At 40.1% G+C, this 19445-nt stretch overlaps 1 protein-coding gene across 1 annotated transcript; it reads right to left on the minus strand.

The window, feature by feature from the left end:
* Nucleotides 1–1507: 1507 nt before the first annotated feature.
* On the minus strand, nucleotides 1508–18650 carry ABCG1 (ATP-binding cassette, sub-family G (WHITE), member 1; the record flags this gene model as incomplete). The annotated part of the gene is made up of 13 exons (XM_009695977.1): nucleotides 1508–2195; nucleotides 3595–3713; nucleotides 5092–5250; nucleotides 5724–5824; nucleotides 6565–6733; nucleotides 9140–9241; nucleotides 9425–9573; nucleotides 10272–10386; nucleotides 11444–11567; nucleotides 12262–12407; nucleotides 16173–16223; nucleotides 17639–17771; nucleotides 18533–18650. Coding segments are annotated over 13 exons (1715 nt in total), but the record flags the coding sequence as incomplete, so codon positions are not given.
* Between the last annotated feature and the right edge of the window lie 795 nt (nucleotides 18651–19445).

The following is a 19445-nucleotide window of genomic DNA, read 5'->3' on the forward strand; positions in this document are numbered from 1 at the left end:
CAGCCAACCTTCCTAAAACATATGACTTGACTTAAAGTCTTCCAGGTCACAGGCTTAATTCAAGCATCCTGAGTTTAACAGATGCACGCGGTCAATGTCTGTATTGGTAAATTAAACAGAGCCTGGGCACAGGCCAGGAAAACTGGGAAACAATTGTCTTCACTGCTAAATAGCAGAGCTGCAGCCCAGCACAGCCAGAGCTTTTCCAGACGACGTTTGGGGTCTGTTTAAAAATAGTACAGTACAGGGACCATTCCTATTAGCCCCAGTTGCCTGAGGACTAACAGAGCTGGCGCTGGCACTATTTAGTTTACTAGTTTAGATGTAGCCATGGAGTCTTCAAAAAGTCTGTGAATTTTGATTGCTGGTGGCCAGCAGATATGTAAGGTCTTCATCTACTCTACCGTCATGAGCTGCTGAGTGCCTGAACGGTTTGCTGACACTGAGCTGCTTCCAGTCTGCAAGACTTCAGCATCCTGATAGGAATAATGCATTTGTAGAATCTGTAGGTCTGACTTGGAGGTCTGTGACACTAAGGTAAATGTACAGTAATGGCGGAAGGTAGTGGAATTTGCACAAAAGTTCACCAAGGTGTCCAACATGAGTATGGGCCCCACAATTTCATTTTGGGTTGAAAATCCAAACCCATGAAAATCAGTGACAAAATTCACATCAACTTGGAACCAGAATTCCCCCAGCCAAGTTTACAAAACAAATGCATGCTTCTTTTAATGCTTTCATTGGTGTTTAGACCAATTAGCTATTAATTCCCATATTGTGCATGTAGACTTTGGGAGGAGAACAAAACTGCTTGGCATAATTAGACCTGCAGTATTACAAGGTCATTTGTATATTTTGAAGAGAGTTCTACACGTAGTGTGGTGCAGATACAATGAACCCTGCCATATGAGGCAGTTACAAGTGTTTTAACACAATATCCCAAGCTTTGAGCCGTATATAGCTCTTGCACTCCATTAGGCTTTAACAATCACTCAGGCTTTAGGGATACATTCTGCTTTCACAATTTAAGAAAAAATGAGCCTTGGAGTACTTCGATTTTTTCATTTGCAGGAGGTAGATCAAACAGATAATGAGCAGACTTACTATTTTAAATATCACAAATATTGAGGATTTAAAAGACACGGCAAAAGAACATTTTTTCAATCCTTCAGTGACAGCTTGAACATGTCTGACTGCCTGTGCTATCTAAAACGGACTATAGGTTTAGGGCAGACTCAGAATCTGCCCTTTCCTCCTATCATTACAGTTTTCAGATATGAGACCAGCTCAACAAGTAAAGCACCAGAATTCTAAATTTAGACAGAAACAAAAATAATGACTTGAATCACTTTAGGTTTGTTTTAAAAAAGTGTCCATATTAAAAAGATAACTTTATCTTATTAATTAATACATTTACAGACTTTTGGCCAGAAGGGGTAATTCTGTGGAAAAGAATTGCAAAGTAGAATTGCAAAGTAGAACATAGAAAACTGCAAAGATGAAACTCTGAATTTAAAAAGATAAGAATCCTATTTTCTTTGCGTTTCTCATTTTGTATCTCATTACCTTGTCAACTATAGATGACAATATACTATTCTGGCTAGCAGGACTAGTCTCCTAGTGACCTTATCACGAAATCGGTTTTCATAGGGAAAGTTCTTGCAGCCAGTTTTTTTTATTACAGTTACACTGCCTCAGTATTGATATTGTGTGGTGCAAAATTCCCTTCTATTTCTTCTTCCTAGTTAAAGCTAGAAAGTGTAATGAAAACATGACCCAACCCAACTAGACTGATTGACTTAACACTATATGTCCACTATCCCATTGTGGTTCTCTACGGGCTAGGTCATAACAGCATCTAGCTGGGCACTGGAGACCAGCCTGCGACAGTGAGACAATGTCAAGTGCCCTCCCTCTACTGCATGTATAAAGATCTTCCTACTGCATCAGTTTAGCTGGTTTTCCTTTATCTCTCTGCTCGAATTTTGTATCTGAGAACAAAATAGGCAATTAGGCGCAGAGAGAAGAAGAAAATTCCAAGAACAATGAAGTCCAGGTAAAGTTTGGCATTTTCTACATCCAGTTCTCTAAGAATGGCCTCTGATTTTTGAAAATGGCAAGTGTCATCTTTGTCACAATGAAGATCTTCTCGATCCAGTCCATAGATGGAGAGAATAACTCCTTCAAACCCGTACCTGGAAAGAAGAAGGATGGATTACAAGGAAAAGTCCTGATGATCTGTTTAGAAGTACCCTATCAGCAATACAATCCCTACAGAGCTTGGCTGAAACACCAAGGGGTTCAGTATCGTTCTGACATATGTGCCTTGGGGCAAGTTACAATCAAGCAAATGACACGTCACTGGCATTTTACATAAGACTGAACAAGGTCAGAAGTTTTGCCTTTGACTGCTTCCAGTTAGCGTATAGTACAATTTCTCCAAAGAAAAATGTTAAAATAGAAAGCAGACTAATTTCAGCTCATATTCAGAAATTCCCCTTTTAAAAGTGGCATCATTAATTCCTTTTTTTAAAATAAGCAACGGGCATACAATTATGGTTTGAAGTCAGAAATCTATTAAAACTGGCACCAATCAAGAATGGCTCTTCTCTTTCCTTCCATGTGCTATAGTTTCACTAACAATGCACAAGTCCCACGTCTCCCCTGGCACTGGGTGCACTTAGCACTTGACTTTGCGAGCAGATACACCATCATTGATTCCATGCCCACGACAGCACCCTCCAGCTTCAGTAGACCCCACACAGGCTAGACAACAGCTTAAGGCCTCATCTTGAATTCTAGCTACTAATTCGAGGGGTGTGGTCTCTTAATCTTTGATAGGTCTCTACGTAAGACCTTACTTGCCAAATGAGAGGATATTTTAGCTTCGGTTTTCTCAGCAACAGTGCAGCTTGGGCAGGGTGGGGAAAATGGGGAAGAGAAAATTCAGCTCACCTAATTTCAGCTATAAACATTTAAGTGTCTAGTCTAAACCATCCCTCCGTGCTAGCCTCCAGAGGTTTCCTGATGGCAATCATCCCATCTTAAGATAGCTGTCTCAGACAGCGCGAGTGACAGACACAGATAGGATATAAGGTGTCTATGGTCCTTAAAACACTAGTTTAGATTAGAGATTACAGAAATCCCATGCCTTTCATGGCAGTGCTACTGCAAAACTTAAATACAGGTCTTTATCCAACAAGTCTACTGAGGACACAGCATTGATTTACACAACATTTTCTTCGAAAATGAGGTGCTGGATCAATACCTTGGTTGGGCATACTGTCCCTATTATTTCAGAAAGCCACTACTGCAAAATCCAGGAAGATCTGCATGCTGTGCAACCTCACTCAGTTCAAGGGGACTGACATGGACTTGTGGCTGACCATCTGTACTAACTGCTCCTATTTATTTCACATCATATACAACATAAAATTCAGTGAGATAATGTGGTATACATCACATGTACAATTTATACTCTAAAAGAACATGCTGTGAACATAGTCTCTTTGGCATCCAAAATAACCAACCAAACAAGCAAAGGCAAACAAACAGCATTTCCAGATGGGAAGTTAATGGCCTCCCTAGCAGTACCTGACATAGGAAATGTAGGACATCCACTGGAGGTATGTTGGGATGGTATCAAAGCTGACAAAAAACCCAGAGAACAGAAGCACCGGGATAGCAGTAACTGGGCCCACAAAAGTGGCCACCTGTGAAGAGAAGGAGTAGATAGTCTCTTGTCAGACAGCCAGAGAAAAAACATAAAAATTTACTTGCCCTTTCATCTGATGTCCTGACCTCCAGTGAGCACACCAGCATTTAAAAGAGCGGACTTTCCTTAAGGCAAATCCTCTGTTTTGTGCAAAACCCAAATAGGCAGTCCAAACTTACTCTTTAGGCAGTGGGGATACGCCATTCAAGTTCTTCTTATAATGCTACTCCCCAAAACTATCAGACTTCCAAATACTAGGAAATTACTGATTTTTATGAGATTTCCTGTGAGGGGGAGGTTAGACGCTGTTAGTGGAGGAAAAGGTGTCCCTCTCCTCTTCCTAAACCCTTCTACTAGTTGACAACACTGGGATCTGTCCTTTGAAGGACTCTAACCCACCATGAAATCTACAGAGTGAGATGGGCACTGTGATTCCCTTGCTTCTCTGGGTATGAGACCCCTCTTTCTAAATATTATCCTTTCTCACTCACTCCTCACTGAAGACACACAGACCTCCCTCTTCATTAACTCCACATCAACAGTAGCTTCAACTGATGCTAAAACATTATGAAGATGACAAGGAACATCTCCAGCTGGGTGGCTTTGGAGGGGAAGATAGATCTTGACCCAACTGCAGCTTGTCCTCTCTACATCCCCTCCAGGGTAAAGGGCCATACAGGTATCTCTGGCAAGAGCAGAAGCACAGGGATCACACAACAGGGCTATGCTGGTCTCCACACGGTGGCACAAAGAGGGAATCAAGTCTCCTACTGCAGAAATCTTGATAGCATCAGTGCATATTAATGTCAATATCATCTGTTATCACAAGCACCACAAAACAGTTCTGCAGTGGAACGGTCAGCTCAGCACATCTCAGCCAGGAAGAAGAATGGAGTTACACAGCCAGCTTCCAGTGTGACAGTCCTGCCAACAGCTGCTTCTCTCCCTCTCTCTGCAGACGTTTAGTTTCTGGGCAAGCCTCTTCCTACCTTGCCTCCCACAACCTTTTTGTAAGTATATGGAAGAACTCCCTCCTGAGCTACTGATCCTCACGGTCTACCTCCATTTTGTGGATGCATAGAAATGCATCAGTCCTTCAGTTTCTAGGACCTGCTCAGCCTGGGATGAATAGCAAGTGACAAGCCACTCAAGCATGGACAGGCACAGCCTCGTTCAGATGAGGAAGGAACTTCAGTGCATGTATATGATGTTTAAGTTGATGCTAGCGGGAAGCATCAAGTAGTTACATCAGATCAAGACAACTTTTTGCCTGCCATCTCTCAACAAATGTCTTGGGGACACAGCAGCAGTCACAGTAAGCAGTCAGTGTTAGGAGGTAGCAGCATTCCTGTGAGACCACAAAACACCATCAGTACCTGGAGGGATGTAGAGGCTGCACCTATGAGAAGACCCAGTGACTGAGCCACCAGGGATGTCATGGTTCCCAAGGCTGCGAAGAGGACAAATCGGAGTGCATCACATGGCTGTGAAGTCATCCAGTACACAATGCTGCAGTAAGCCACAGGAAACATGATCTGCAAGGAGATACACTTGGAGTTAGGCCATTTAGAGCCAAACATTCACTGTACTCTGAATAAGGTAAAAACATGGAGAGTTCTAGTTAATCCACAGGTCTCAGCCCTTCCATTAATTGACAGGCATGGCTGAAGAGAATAAATACATCTGCCACGGACTGTAATACCTCTATTACTACTTGGGCATTAGAAAACAGATCCCATTCACTTAGAGCCCTTTGCAATTCCCCTTCTGCAAAAAAGCAAAGATGGTCATCTGTTTATTAAAAAAATACTGGATCAGGTCTCGGCTTTTGTGAAGTCCTGCTGTTTACTCTTATGATGCTTCTGATTTGGATCTGAAACTTCAGCACGTGCAGATGGACAGTTTCTTCACTATTCAGATGGATAAAATACCAGTACTAATCTTCTTGACAAGTGGATTTTCCATAAACTTAAATGGTTCTTTTTTTATTGAAGAGTAGAGCATGTACCTGGAAAGGAACATCAGCCATGGTTTTGGCGAGATAGTAGGCTTTCAGACTGTACCAGTAGTTCAGATGCTCTCTAAGAAATACTCCCATCTCAAGAGGAACTGCAGAGAACACAAATTAGTAAGTTAGATCGTCAATGTGCAATACTGTTGCACATAATAATGTAGTTTCTCTGTATCTAATCCTGTACCACTGCAGTCCCACAGTGGGACTGGAACTCTGAGGCCTCTGACAGACCAGCAATATTTTCAATGACTTGTAATGAAACATAAGAGGTCAGTCCTGAGAGTTGCTCACTGTTTAGACTATGTACCAGTCTACTCAGATGATCTGAACCTCCCTTAAAGAGGCTTTTTGAATTAAAAGTGGTGTCAAGAACCTGGTTATTCCTTTTGCTCCAACAGGGAACATATCAGTACTCCTTTAACAGTGCTCCCAGAGGAAGTATGGAACAGTCCATACTGCAGGAGTTTGCTTCTGACACCACAAGAATATGCTGATCTTATGCAGGAGTCACAACTTAGAAGTCCTAGAGAAATTATTACATCCTCCCTAAGACCAACCAACTCACAAGACGGTTGAGATGCATTGGCACAAGGGGAAATTCCAATCCAGGACTGTAACAGTCAACTGATTGGGTTGAGAAACCCTGGCAAAACTAGGGGGAGAGAGGTGCCACTGGACAAGTCTGTCTCTGTTCGCCTCTACACAGCAGTTGAGTGAGTGCAAGATTTATCCCCACACCTGTCTTAGAAGTAGAATCACAAGCCAAATGTTATCTTACACAAAACAGATACATTGCAGCACCCTCCTAGCTTACTGTGATCTCCTTGGTACTCACATGTAAGGACAGTTGGCATGAGTGCAGCAAACATAAGAAACAACATGGAAAAAAAGAGGAAGCCGGAGTTGCTGAGGACTTTCTTAGCTTCGTTGCCAATGCCTAAGTAGAGCAAGCCAATGAGCAGTCCAATGCCAATGTGTGAGGTGATACGCAAGTGTGTCAGGACCTACAAGCAAGGAAAGAGCAGTACTTCTGATCAGAAATTCTGGGCTCAAAAACAATGGCAGTATCACTGAAATCAGATATATAGATTGCAGAAAAGGAGTACTTATGTCCAGAAGAACTTACATAGAAATGTTCATTTCCTACTGGCAAACTGGGCTTCAGCTAAGGAAAACTTACTGTAACAAGCTTTCCAGTGTCAACCAGACACACAGCTATTACAGAACAGAAAATTTCTTCCTGTAAACACAGGCAGAAACTGCAAATGCTGCAACCTGAAATCTTGCTGTCTCACAATGTCATGGAGCCACTGGCCCTCATTCATCAGGGGGAGGAGACCTTCTCTCTGACTAAAAGATAAATTTCCCAGACCAGAAGAGAGGCACAAAAGGTATCTCAGGCTTGTATAGACCAAACTAACTTAATCAGGCATAATTTAGCCTTCTGTGCCTTCTCTGCAATATAGTATTTCTACAAGAGGTATGGAAGAACAAAAGAAATAATAAAATTTGGAACAACTGCAAGCCTTTACAGTTGAGCAGGAAAAAAATATCTTAAAAACAACAATGTTCTTCAATCTATGCATCATAAAATAAGTTACAGTTTCTCCTTGGTGGAGATGGGGAGAGGACTGTATGATCCATGGTTAACGCTCACACACCTCTGAGATATGCTCTCCAAGTGTACCAGAGACATTCTGATCAGCTAGTTGAGCAACATGGAGAATGTGAAGCTGTATGTATGCTTTGGATTACAACAGCCCTCCCACACAAACATGTCAATTTATTTTTGACCAAATATTTGGTACTAGACCAGATGTGCAAACTATCCCAGATTGCAAGAAGACAAAATTCAACAACTTGATTAATCCTTCAATAACAAATGCACTGTAATGTAAAATGGCAAGGAAGAAGAACAAGTTATGGCAAAGAATGTGCTGGCAAAGAAACAAATGTGCATAATATGTATGGTCTGGAAATAAGAAGATGTTTCCTAACCACTAGAATTGTGTGGCTCTTGTCATATCCTCCCAACCAGAGCAGCGGGGAAAACAGCTGACTGCTTTTACTATGGCATTAAATACAGTCTTCCTCTTTCAGAAAAAGTGAAGGAATACTGTGGTTATCTGACCCCAGAGGCCTGGACACAATGGTCCAGCAGGTTTCTTCCAGGTGTGTAGTTCTGTGTGGACATGTCTACACTGGAAATGGTTGCGTCTTAAAGAGATAACTTTGAGCTCAGTGAAGCTCAGCGAAGCTCAGCTTACCCTCTCACAATGATTATTACTCACGCTGAGCTCCTCATGGCTCAACTGCATTTGGTTTCCAAAATACCTCATCTGAATCCACCATGTGCCCACCAGTATAGATGTATTGTCTGGCTTTCCCCTTTTCTAAGGAAAGGTATGTCAAATTAATACACCAATATACATTAATGTATATATATTCTTTTCACTCCCTCATGTAAAGCACTGAAAACCTTCCAATATGCAGAAAAAGCAGCAGACAAACCCTCCTCAGATTTATCAGACTGCAAATTTGCCACAGAGAAAAGCACTTGGCCAACAAGTACCAATTATACTGTACACAGGTGAGTTCCTTCGATAGGTCTAGTTGAGGAAGTTCATCTCCTCAACTCACGCCTGTTAATGAAGGGACAATCCTATCTAGAGGACATTTAAAAGCATCAATCAGACAATGTAAATAGTTCTGTCTTTTTAATTCACCAACAACGCAGTTACTTAGAGATAAGAAAAACTTTCTTGAGCAAAAAAAAAGTCCCATTGTTATTTTGTTAATGCAAACTAGGCACCCAAAACATTTAACGAACATAGATGAAAACTGCAGGGCTTGGTATTTTGAAGTGGGTTGGTTGTTTTTAAGAAAAAAGGTGAAAGATATGGTGTGTTTCCTCAGGAATGAAGAGTTTCATTACAAAACTCATTTCATCTTGATATTAAATGTATGAAAACAGAGAAGCAAAATTTTTATTTACCAATTCTCTGTTTCAGAAATAAAGACTTGAAGTATTAAGCTTACATCACAGTGAAATTTTTATCTCTGCCACCCTGAATTTTCTGGAAAAACTAGTTTTATGACACACCAGTACAACTTCTCACTTATTTTTCAGTAGGACTAATAACTGTACAAGGGACCTGCCAACACAGAGGGGATTTAAGCTTTAGGTTTTTAGGCCAGATGCTTCTGAGTTCCTCTAAAGAAAACTGTTGTTCACAATGAAGACAGTACAGTTAATAGCAAGACTGAAAGAGCACTCTCTTTCCTTTGAAGTTCTGTGATGATCTTCATGCATGGGCTGTTGGACAGTACCTTTAAGGCATATTACACTACCTCACAAGCAACGGAATAGACCTTTTCGCTACAGAAGTTTATTATAAAGGCAATCTTACCGAATCTCTCATGATGGTGAGAAAAGTTCTTTTGAAGAGGATACAGAATTGGGTTAGGCAGCTGGCAGAGAAGCTGTGGCAGCCTTCTGTGGAGGAAGAATCCTGCGGAAACACATAAAAGAATAAACTTCTTTCTTTGCAGTATCTTGCTCAGTTTTCATTCACAAAACCCCACTCTCATCAGCTGAATGTGCCCAGAAACCTCCTCCATTGACTGAGGATTTAAATTCTCTTCCTCCCCCTCCAGCCTCCAGCCATGCTCATTAGTTGTGATATACCAAATACCTCTTCAGAAGGCCGGTGCCAGAGGAAGGGATTCAACTCATTCTCACCACCAACATCTCTCTTGTAGTCTGTGTCACATATCCTGTCCCGTACTGCCCTTACCAGTCGGCCATTCTGGTCTCCATATTCACCAGATGCTACTTCCATAACTACAAAAAACAGAAGGTAAGTTATCGGTTTACACTACTGACTAGTTACAAGCCTTATTATTAGATCCCCTTGATTCTGTAGCATTGACAGAAACAGGAGTTTTGTCTAGAACAGGCTCTAAAATGCCACAGGCAAATTCGTATGTATACACACATAATTTAAATGTATCTTTCTATAAATCTTCAAACAGTTCTCTTTATCCTGGAAGTTAAACGAGTCATTTTAGAGGAGGAAAGGCAGTGAATATGGGATAGTCTTGGTAATAAAAAAGTTACAAAAGTCTATTTTTGTGCTCCTTACTGCTTCTTTGGAATTAAGAAACAACAATGAAAAAAACCTCAATGCTATTAGCTGTGCAATACCACAATGGTATTGTTCAAGACAAAAGAACAGAATACTGGAGCCACTTTGAAAAGGCACTAAGATGAATTACTATGAAACACTAAATTACTATGTTTTATCTTTCATTTCCTGGACCTGGACTTCCACTAGAGAGAAATATTCACTAAATTTTACCACTAGATGGCATTCAAATTGCTCAGAAAAAATCTGAATGATTTTATTTTTAATTTTGGCATATATATGTACACACGCCAATATGTATATATGTACAAAGGTATAAAACACACCATAGTCCCCATTATCCTGAAGGTGCTAATCAAATACAAAATAAATAAACTATTCAAATTTTCCTTACCAAAATCTGCTGGATTGTGGTAGGTGGGGCAATTCAAACCCAAATCTCTCAAGTAAGGGACTAGGTTTAACACCTTCCCACGGTAAATACATTGACCTTGACTTAAAACATAGAGCTGTAAAACAAGGCAAAGAAAAGAAAAAAAGAAAGAAAAATGTGAAATAGTATCAAAATACTTGAACCTGCTATCTGTATGACAGCTACCCATGAACTTAATGACTTCTTCTTGTCCCTATGGGAAGAACACCTTCGGAAGATTTGTCACCACTTGGAACTAGCTTTGCACGGAATTACAACTAATGGAAAATGAAATGCCTAAGGTTTGAATACTGCAAACATTCCCTCCAGGACTTAAGCACATTAACACAGAAACAGACTAATTCCAGCCTTAGACACATGCTGAAAATAGGCAAGAAACTGTAGAGCCAAGCCATCTAATTTCCACACATTATGGATACTTTGGGCTGGGAGATGAGGCTAGTGAAGGCAGGAATGGAAGGAGAGGTGAAACAGTACAGCCATGGGAAACAGCTTGATTATTCTTACCTTTAGGCACACTATTGACTTTAAATAAACCTTCTTGACAGACTGGCAATCTGCAAGAGCTTGTTCACCTATGGTGTAGTAGGTTTTCTCTTAGCTCTCACAGGTCTAATTTAAATCTCCTAACAAGATTAAGGTAAATTTAAATCTAACCTAAACATGCATGGTCCACATCTTGTTGTTAGATTGGAGAAAAGGTCTCCATATTACTTCATTTCAATTACTATTATTTCACACGAATAAATTCTTCTGCAATTTACACCTGTGTAGCTAGGATGAGAATGTGTACTAGCAACTCTGCAGACATTGGCACTAAAGCTCTCTTGGTCTTCAATTACTCCTATTTACTTTACTGAGAGGAGTGCCCAGCAGCAGTGGTGGGTGAAGGCATGAAAATCACAAGTGCGACAAATGTACCAGCCAGATTCTTTACAAACTTTACATGTAAATAATGGAAACTGGCAGAGAAGAAAAAAACATAATAAAAAAGTGTATTTTGCTCTTATTTATTTCTTTATTTGATTTGAAACCATAGACTAGAATTATTCATGTTTTTACTTAAAGAATGTAGCCTTGAAAGTATCACCTACCTAAACCACCCATGAAGAGAAAGAGTTTGAGAATAATACCTGATCAAACAACTCAAACAGTTTCGCACTGGGCTGGTGAATTGTGCAGATGATGGACCTGCCACCTTGGGCTAAAGCCTTCATCAGAGAGACAACCTGAAAACATGATGCACTATCCAAGCCACTGAATAAAAAGAAAGAAGTTTGTTATCCACAGGTCCATAGGCACCACTCAAACCTAGCACACGTATTTGCTACTTTGGTCTCTCGCTATTACCCTTTTATAAATTTTCTCCAGAGCAGTTTAATTTTATCATAAGCCAACTTTATGCTTATATTTCTCCATCAGTCTTTTAATTAAGTTGGAAGCACGCCTGAGAATGAAAAATAGAGTATTCTCAAAGCTGCCTTAAGGGATTTCTACATTTTAGGACTACAGATTTAACTGCTCCCAACTTTAATGAAAAGATACATATTCATAGTTCTCCCAGTCTCCTCCTAGACTGATCACAGAATTTGATTCTAAATATGCTACATTCATTATTAAAAGTCACACTTTAAAATGCTTATATTCAAGCTATCTTTGCTTGAAAAAGAAAACTCATGCCACAATCTGAAAATATTTTCCTCTCTCTCTTCCTTTGTGTTTCAGTTTGTCTCCCTTAAAAATGATTTACAGTCCCATAGTCCAGTGGTTACTGCAGTGATACAAGGCACTAAGTACCCAAATCAAATTAATTTTTGTGGCCTTATTCAGTACCTACAGGCAATACAAAATGAGCCTTTTCCAAGGACTTAGAAGTGAATAACCTTTCTGCAGCACTGTTCTACTATATAAAGTAGTATTTGTCTATCTTTAATTTTTGGCCTTAAAGTACCTGGTTGGTTCATCAAAAAACATGACAGGAGGATTGTTCACCAGCTCCAAAGCAATAGCAAGACGCTTTCTCTGGCCTCCAGAAAGACTCCCAGTCCTTGTATTGGCACATGTCAGCAAACCAAGGGCTGTCAGTATTTCCTTTACCTAGAGGAAACACAACAATGCATCATGTAAATTAGTCAGCACAAAGGAAAAGCCTCATTGATTTTCATGGAGAATGTAAACTAGCTCATGACTTTGTTTCACCATCCATACATTGAAGCCTTTTTCCATCTAAGGTAGCATTTATTAGATTCAGTGGGGCTTAACAGACTACCATTTACTATTTTGGCCCAAATTCTACTTGTTTGTCCTAAACGACCTGTTTTGGGCAGGAAGCCTTGCCTGTGAAAATGGAGCCGAAACCAGTTTTTCTATAGCATCCCTTGGATATGGCACCGATATCAAATGAGCAACATGTGAGGAGCTATTACACAGTGAAACCAAGAAGCTTCTTTCAATAGAACTTCTAGGCTGTATTTACAAGGGACTGGAGAACTGTATAACAAAAATCAGTGCTTTCTATAGAGCCATGACCTGCTCTTATCTCATCTGGTCTTCACAGTCTACTCTTTAAAGTGCAGCCATTGATTTTAAGTGTTTTTATTCTCCTCAGAGCCAATTCAGTTGTCACAAGTACTCTCAGATGTTTGGGATGTCCTCAAGGCACAGCCTCCTGAAGGGCACAGCTTGTCCCAGGATCTTTGGAGCAAAAGTCGAACAATCCCAGCCACTATGAATTTTTCTGTTTCAGTGATTGTAGATCTGGCCTGGTAGCCCTATGTGAGGAAAATAGCTGTTTGGCACCAGTAAAAATATAGACATAAAAGTAAGTGAATCCAAGCTACATTGCTTATGCAATTAAATCTACCACTTTAAAGGTAAAAAGAAAGCCCAGACATTTAATATTTCACAGAAATGTAGGAAAAGGAGCCCATAATTCTTTTAAGTAGTAGTTGGCTGGATTGAGGGAGTTTTCCAGAAAGGGTGGCAAACATGGTAAAAATTGGTTAGACCAACCAGGGCTTGAGCCTTCACTTGTCCCAGTTTTGATTTCCAGGAGCTACCTCGCTGAGTCAGAGGGTTCGAAAAAAGAACAAAACCCACCAACTCTCGTTCTCAGAGAGAAGAGCCCAACTACCTCCTTCCCTTTCTCTCTAAGAAGGATGCTATGGGACATGAGCAGTACAAGCTAGGTCAACTAGAAACATAAACTATGGTTCACTGGAGGATTTTTCACTTGTCCGTGTTTTAAACAACGATCTGTAATGTTGCCAACACAGGTGCATAAATTCATAAAATTTACCTATGATAAACATTCACCTTACAATTTACAACAATAAAATGAATGCTCTAGTCCAGTATAGGCCGGTAACACTAACCAGAAAATGACTGCCCTTCTAATCTGTTGAATAAATGCATACAGCACAGGTTTTTCCTCCAAGAGCTGTTTGTAATTACAGCGACAGTGTGAACAAGTGAATTAACTTGTTTGGCCGAACTTATTAAAGTGTAAATGAATTAAGACTTTCAAAGTACAAACAAAATTAACAGCTGCTTCTAAACAAATGTATTTTCCAATTAAAAAAAAAATCTCTGTTTACCTTATTTTAAAAAAAAGTATTTGAGGGAATCAAAGCAATCTTAAGCTACCAAACATACATTCATTCCTGTAAGTTTCCCTCTCTGGAGCTCTTTCTGATTTTCAAGGATTCTCTGAGATTGAAGAAATGCCAAATGTTCCAATTTGGAAATAAATATAGACAAAAGACACCCACAAAAATGGCTTCTCTATCTTAGAAGTTGCCATAATTTTCACATTCCAGGCAAAGGGTGTACTTTTCACCAGGTGAGTCAGAAGCAGTTTTACCTTCTCCTTTATAAACCTCTGCTTAAGAATTACATGCCAGCTACTGTCAAGGGCATCTTTTACTAGAATAAGAGACTCCTCTGAAATTATCAAGTCCAATAAGTCAAGTTCAAGCCTCCACCAGACAAAAAAATTGAATTAAATGGACATCTGGGGAAGAGCAGGAAGCCTCTCATGTTCCTGAGACAGCAGACCACAACTTTCTCATGTCCATGCTCCACTCCCACTCCTGTGTCCTCTCATCTCCTCCTTCCTCCTGCACAACTTGGTTTCATTTGAGCCCTGCACGGTGGTTTCTTTCTTCCAGTCACCTGCATGATGGCCCACAGAGGATCTCCTCAGTGCATGGCTTTGGGAGCACAAAGTGCACCAAAATGAAAATCTCACCTTCTTTCTATTTATGAAAAAGAACACTGAAAAATCATGGAAAGCCCCAAACTTGAATTTTACGGGACTAAGTATAGCAAAAACATTAGGAACTTCCTATACCAATTGTAACTCCCTTTCCATTGGTGGGACAACTGAGCTGCTAAGCCACTAGAAGACTTATCCAGAGTAACATACGTGTCCCTAACAAAGGTAGAAGGAGCAGCCAGCTTTCTTGGAAGGTAAATCTCAATGTTAGCCAAGGGCCCATGTTATCACATGAGCCCCACTAGCCCTCAGCATAACCCCCACATAACAGAGGCTTCCTCCTCGAGGAGGCAGTGTACGAGTGATCATACTTTCTCCTTGTTGGTGCTGTCCTATGCTGGACTGAAACATAGCTTGAAGCCACCCAAAACACCTCCAAACACTTCCTGAGCTACCATTTCACTTTTCACGACTCTCTCAACAATCTGAACCATCTCTGCTTTCACCAGTGCCATGATTTTTTTGTCTATGTGTAGCTCCAGACATTATCTGCCCTGGGCATATATGGTTTTGAAACATGCTGTGCAGCACCGAACTGCTCCTCTCCTAGGCTTCGGAATGCTCTGGTAACTCCACTCGAGCACAGACAGACTCCTGATAGGAATACACAGGCCCAGACTTTTAAGAGTAGAATAAATGTGTACAAAGGGTACATTCCCAGCCCTTTAAAGTATAACTGAGGTAACCAAATTGAGTTGAGAAAGCTGCCTCATGCACAAGCTATCACGTCAAAAGCCATTTTGTCTGGTTACACACCTCCAAGGTATTTTCTTTACAAGGACAGCCCTGTGTCAGAACAAATGCCGAGGAGGAATTGTGGCAATCAGATAAAGGGAGCACACTTCCTAGTGCAGGTCCAGCTAGGCTATAGGTCTCCATGGACAAAAAACACACCAGGACTTCCCTGCCACTCAGGAAAGTCAAACGACAGCCATAGGTAGAAGGAGGACATGTGCAAGAGTAAATTGCACAACTCATTCCCAATGTTTTAGAAAAGATAAGTGCCTGGTTTCCTACTTGTCCAAACCTTGGTTATCCAACACAGGTTTAAAATACATTAGTCTGTATCTTAACTGCAACTGCATTAATTTTTCCAGTGCAACAATATGTCCACCAGCACAGCCATAAAGATCAACACTTTCAAACACGAGCACAGAAATTTCTGCAGCAGTTACAAGAACTGCTGAGTTTTTTATTAGTCCTTGGAAAAAGTAAGGTCTATACTCACCATTGCCAGACATGACTGCTTCATCTTGGCACACACAAGATGCTTGAGCCCTCAGACATGAATGCAAGAGAATCCAAGGTGCTAAGGTACATTAAAAGAATCCTACAAAACCTGTGAATTTATTTCAGCAGATCTTTTACAATTATCTACTCAGCCTCATACTGAAAGCAACTTTCATAGAGACCTTAGTAAACATTCCCTCATAATGATACCTGTCAACTTTGAGGTTATGATTCATTCTATCACTAGAAGTGCAATGCAATTCAATGTTAGATAAAAATGTTTGCTTTGCAGAGCTCACTTCATGGACCTCTTTGGCATTGCCAAAAATTCTCAGTTTGATGGCCAGTATACATACCATTTCTCTCCTGCCTTCATCTTTTTCTTGAAGTTTCAGATGAGCAGATACCTGGAATGCAATACAATGGAATTTGATTTCGAACTGGTTTGAAGCACAACAACCAGTTACAGTGCATGTCTCAGGCACAATATCCCAAAGTGCCATTTAAACAACTTATTTCAACCCAGTCAGGAAAGTTTAAGCTGAACTATAATGTTCAAATCACAAGCATCACATATGCCTGTGTAGTAGGCACCTGAAGTATAATCTGACTTAAGCAATCAAGCATCTGACAAAAAGCGTATTAGAAAGAAAGGCCATCCTGCGAGTCAAAGAGCTTGAGAGGAAGATGGGAGAGTCATGATTTTTGCATAGGTGCTAACTGCCCAGGCAATGCTAGAATCACAGTTTATTTGTGCTTCATCCATATCACAAGGATAACCAAACTCTGCCATTCTCCAGGACGTGACAAATGAGTACAAAAATAAATAAGCTTGTGAAAGATGTCACCTGCTGTCCTAAGAGGCAGCTCCACAAAACATGATGATTAACCCTTATTAGAAGCAATTAAACTATTAAGTAATTATTTTTGTCAGAGCCTTGATTGATTAATTTAGACAGCAAGTATTATCTGGGCCCAATTCTACAAAAGTGGTCCTATGGGATTCTGACTACAACTTTCAAGTAAACAATAGAGAAGAAAAACTTCCTTACAGAGAAGATCCTTCGCAGAAAATTAGCCACATAAAAACTACACTGATTTCTGCTGGCCTTAAAATTTGTGAATCGATGCTGGCATACGGTATGAGCCACCTTAGCCTTATTTTGATAACATCCTCTGAGAAAAACTGGTTCATTTCTTAAACTGAGCAACAGGCACTTCTAGAATGATCGGTCAAGCTGGCCATTAATAAACTTCTTGCTGCTATGAAAAACGGTAAGAAGAATTTACGTTGCCTCTAAGTTTTGGGATTCTGTTCCTGTTTTCCTGTGACAAACTGGATGAGATTTTATACAATGCCTTTATTAAAGAAAAGGCACAAAAGAACAGAAGCAGCAGAGAGACCATGCTCGAGTCAAAACAGCACTTTGCAGTCAGAACATGGAAGATGGGGAGAAAGAAAGAGACAAGGTTACTCATTGACCAGTCAAGAAAAAAGATGTTCCCTACAAAGGCTCATTGTGTGCAGAATTTCAGGTTCCATTCTCTAGGAGGACTAAGGTGTACAGTCTTAGATCTTCTTCCAAATCACAATGCTGGTCACAAATAGAAAATTATAAAGCTAAGGAAGCTCAGACAACCCCTAGAAGGATGAGCCTGAAATGGAGTTCCAGGCATCATCCAAGTCCAAGTGCTTTCATTGAGTGGGATCAATTAGAGATGACGCCTCACGGCACTACCAAGAGTAGGATCACATCCACAATTATGTAGAGATTTCTATTTTCTCCTGCCCAAATAAATTACAGCAAGAAACAAGGCTCACCATCATAGCTTCCTGGACAGTCAGATGAGGAAGGAGCATGTCATCTTGCATGATGTAGCAGGAGACTTTGCGAAAAGAGCGCAAGTCACGAGGCTGTCCGTTGATGAGAATTTCTCCTTTCATTCCCGTCTCTCTGAAATGAACCAAGAAAATAACCAGGGATGAATCTTGCCTTCATATATGCCGCCACAGGCTTCAGTATGTGGAATTCTTAGGTAATTATTGCCCGTTATGGAATAAAATTGATACAATGGACAGAAATTCATTTATTTTATGATTATGCTCTCTTTCATAAGAGGCTTCACGCAATGCTGCTGAAAATTTTACTCAAACTTAGTACAAACTGTGTGCTGTCTTGTATGAATGTCTGAAAAAATATCAAGCCATTCAAGTGATTTTTTTCAGGTTTCTCTATCCTGTTTCTTATGCCCTGATGACAACACAGAGACACTCTGTATTTGGCCATATATTAGGGATTCAGGAAGATGAACCACAGTCACTTCACACATTGCAGTTAGGTCAAGAAGACATCAACTTTACAAAAGCGGCGACTAAAAAGGGTCATTTTTTTCCAGTGTTTATAAAATGTGATTTAAAAAATATCAGAAACATAAGACACCGAGTAAGGTTTGTTACACAGCTGGAAAGGAGAAATTTTTTTGTGTTTTGGACTTGAAATTGCTTCCTATTTTTGGATCAGACTTATTAACAGATAAATCCTAAGTGACCAGAACAGGACAAACAGAAAAAAATATAAGCAATAAGAATCTAATTCAAAATCTGTGAAATACCTGTTTTCTACAAACACCGGGGTAAGATTTCTTCTGCTGTTGTCTCCATGGAGCCATCAGGCTAGGTGATCTTATCATACTTGGGATTTTCATTGTTACTGACCTGTATCCTGCCAGAATGTTCATGAGCGTTGACTTCCCAGCTCCCGAAGGACCCATAATTGCAACAAGTTCTCCACTGCTGAACTTCCCTGAAATTCCTTTCAAAAGGGTCTTGTAACCTGAAAGAAAAAAGTTCACTGTATCCTTCACAATCACATCTGGGGAGCAATGAAAGTTCAATTTCTACTAGATAATGATGACAAATAGGCATTAGCAGGTTCCTGCTCAGAGGTTGATAAGAAGAACATGCAGGGTTTTTTTCTCCTTTAGATTAATTCACTTCAGAAGATCACAACAACTGTGTCCTCAGGCAAAGCTGTTCTAGAATAACCACAACAGCAACTTCAAATATCTCACGTTATTCCTGAGTAAATTACCTTTGTCAATAAACCTTCACTTAAACCCCAAACTCCATGTTAGTCTAGGTGTAAGCAAGCTGGACTCCAATGAGGATTCCAGATTAGGACTTAGTGACATCCATCTTGTCCTGCATGATTCCCATTTTAAGGCATAAGGACTGGGTGGGGAGGGTGGAGAGAGCCCTGACCAGCATTTAAACTCTTCAGGATCTCCTTCCCTTTTATTTTTTTGCTTGCTTACTTTATTTTAATTACCAGTGCTTTTAGTTAAAACTTTTAATAGTAAAAAAATGTTAAGTAAGGTGTCAAAAAACAATCTCATATGTTGAAAACGTTTCTGTAATTAAATTAAAACCAAAACAGAAGGGTGTAAGATCCATTTACATGCAGTGTTGGGATTTGGCAAACCATTTTGCCATACTGGTGCATATGCAGGCAGCATTTATGTTCCACATCTAAACTATCCCAGTCTTGTGATTATCATTAGCATAGGTTGTAGCTGGAATGTTGAAATGCTGTAAAATAAATCACGTTGCCTGCAAGCTCCTAGAAAAT

The sequence above is a fragment of the Cariama cristata genome, unplaced genomic scaffold (assembly GCF_000690535.1).
Source record: "Cariama cristata isolate BGI_N322 unplaced genomic scaffold, ASM69053v1 scaffold10282, whole genome shotgun sequence".
Lineage (NCBI taxonomy): Eukaryota > Metazoa > Chordata > Aves > Cariamiformes > Cariamidae > Cariama > Cariama cristata.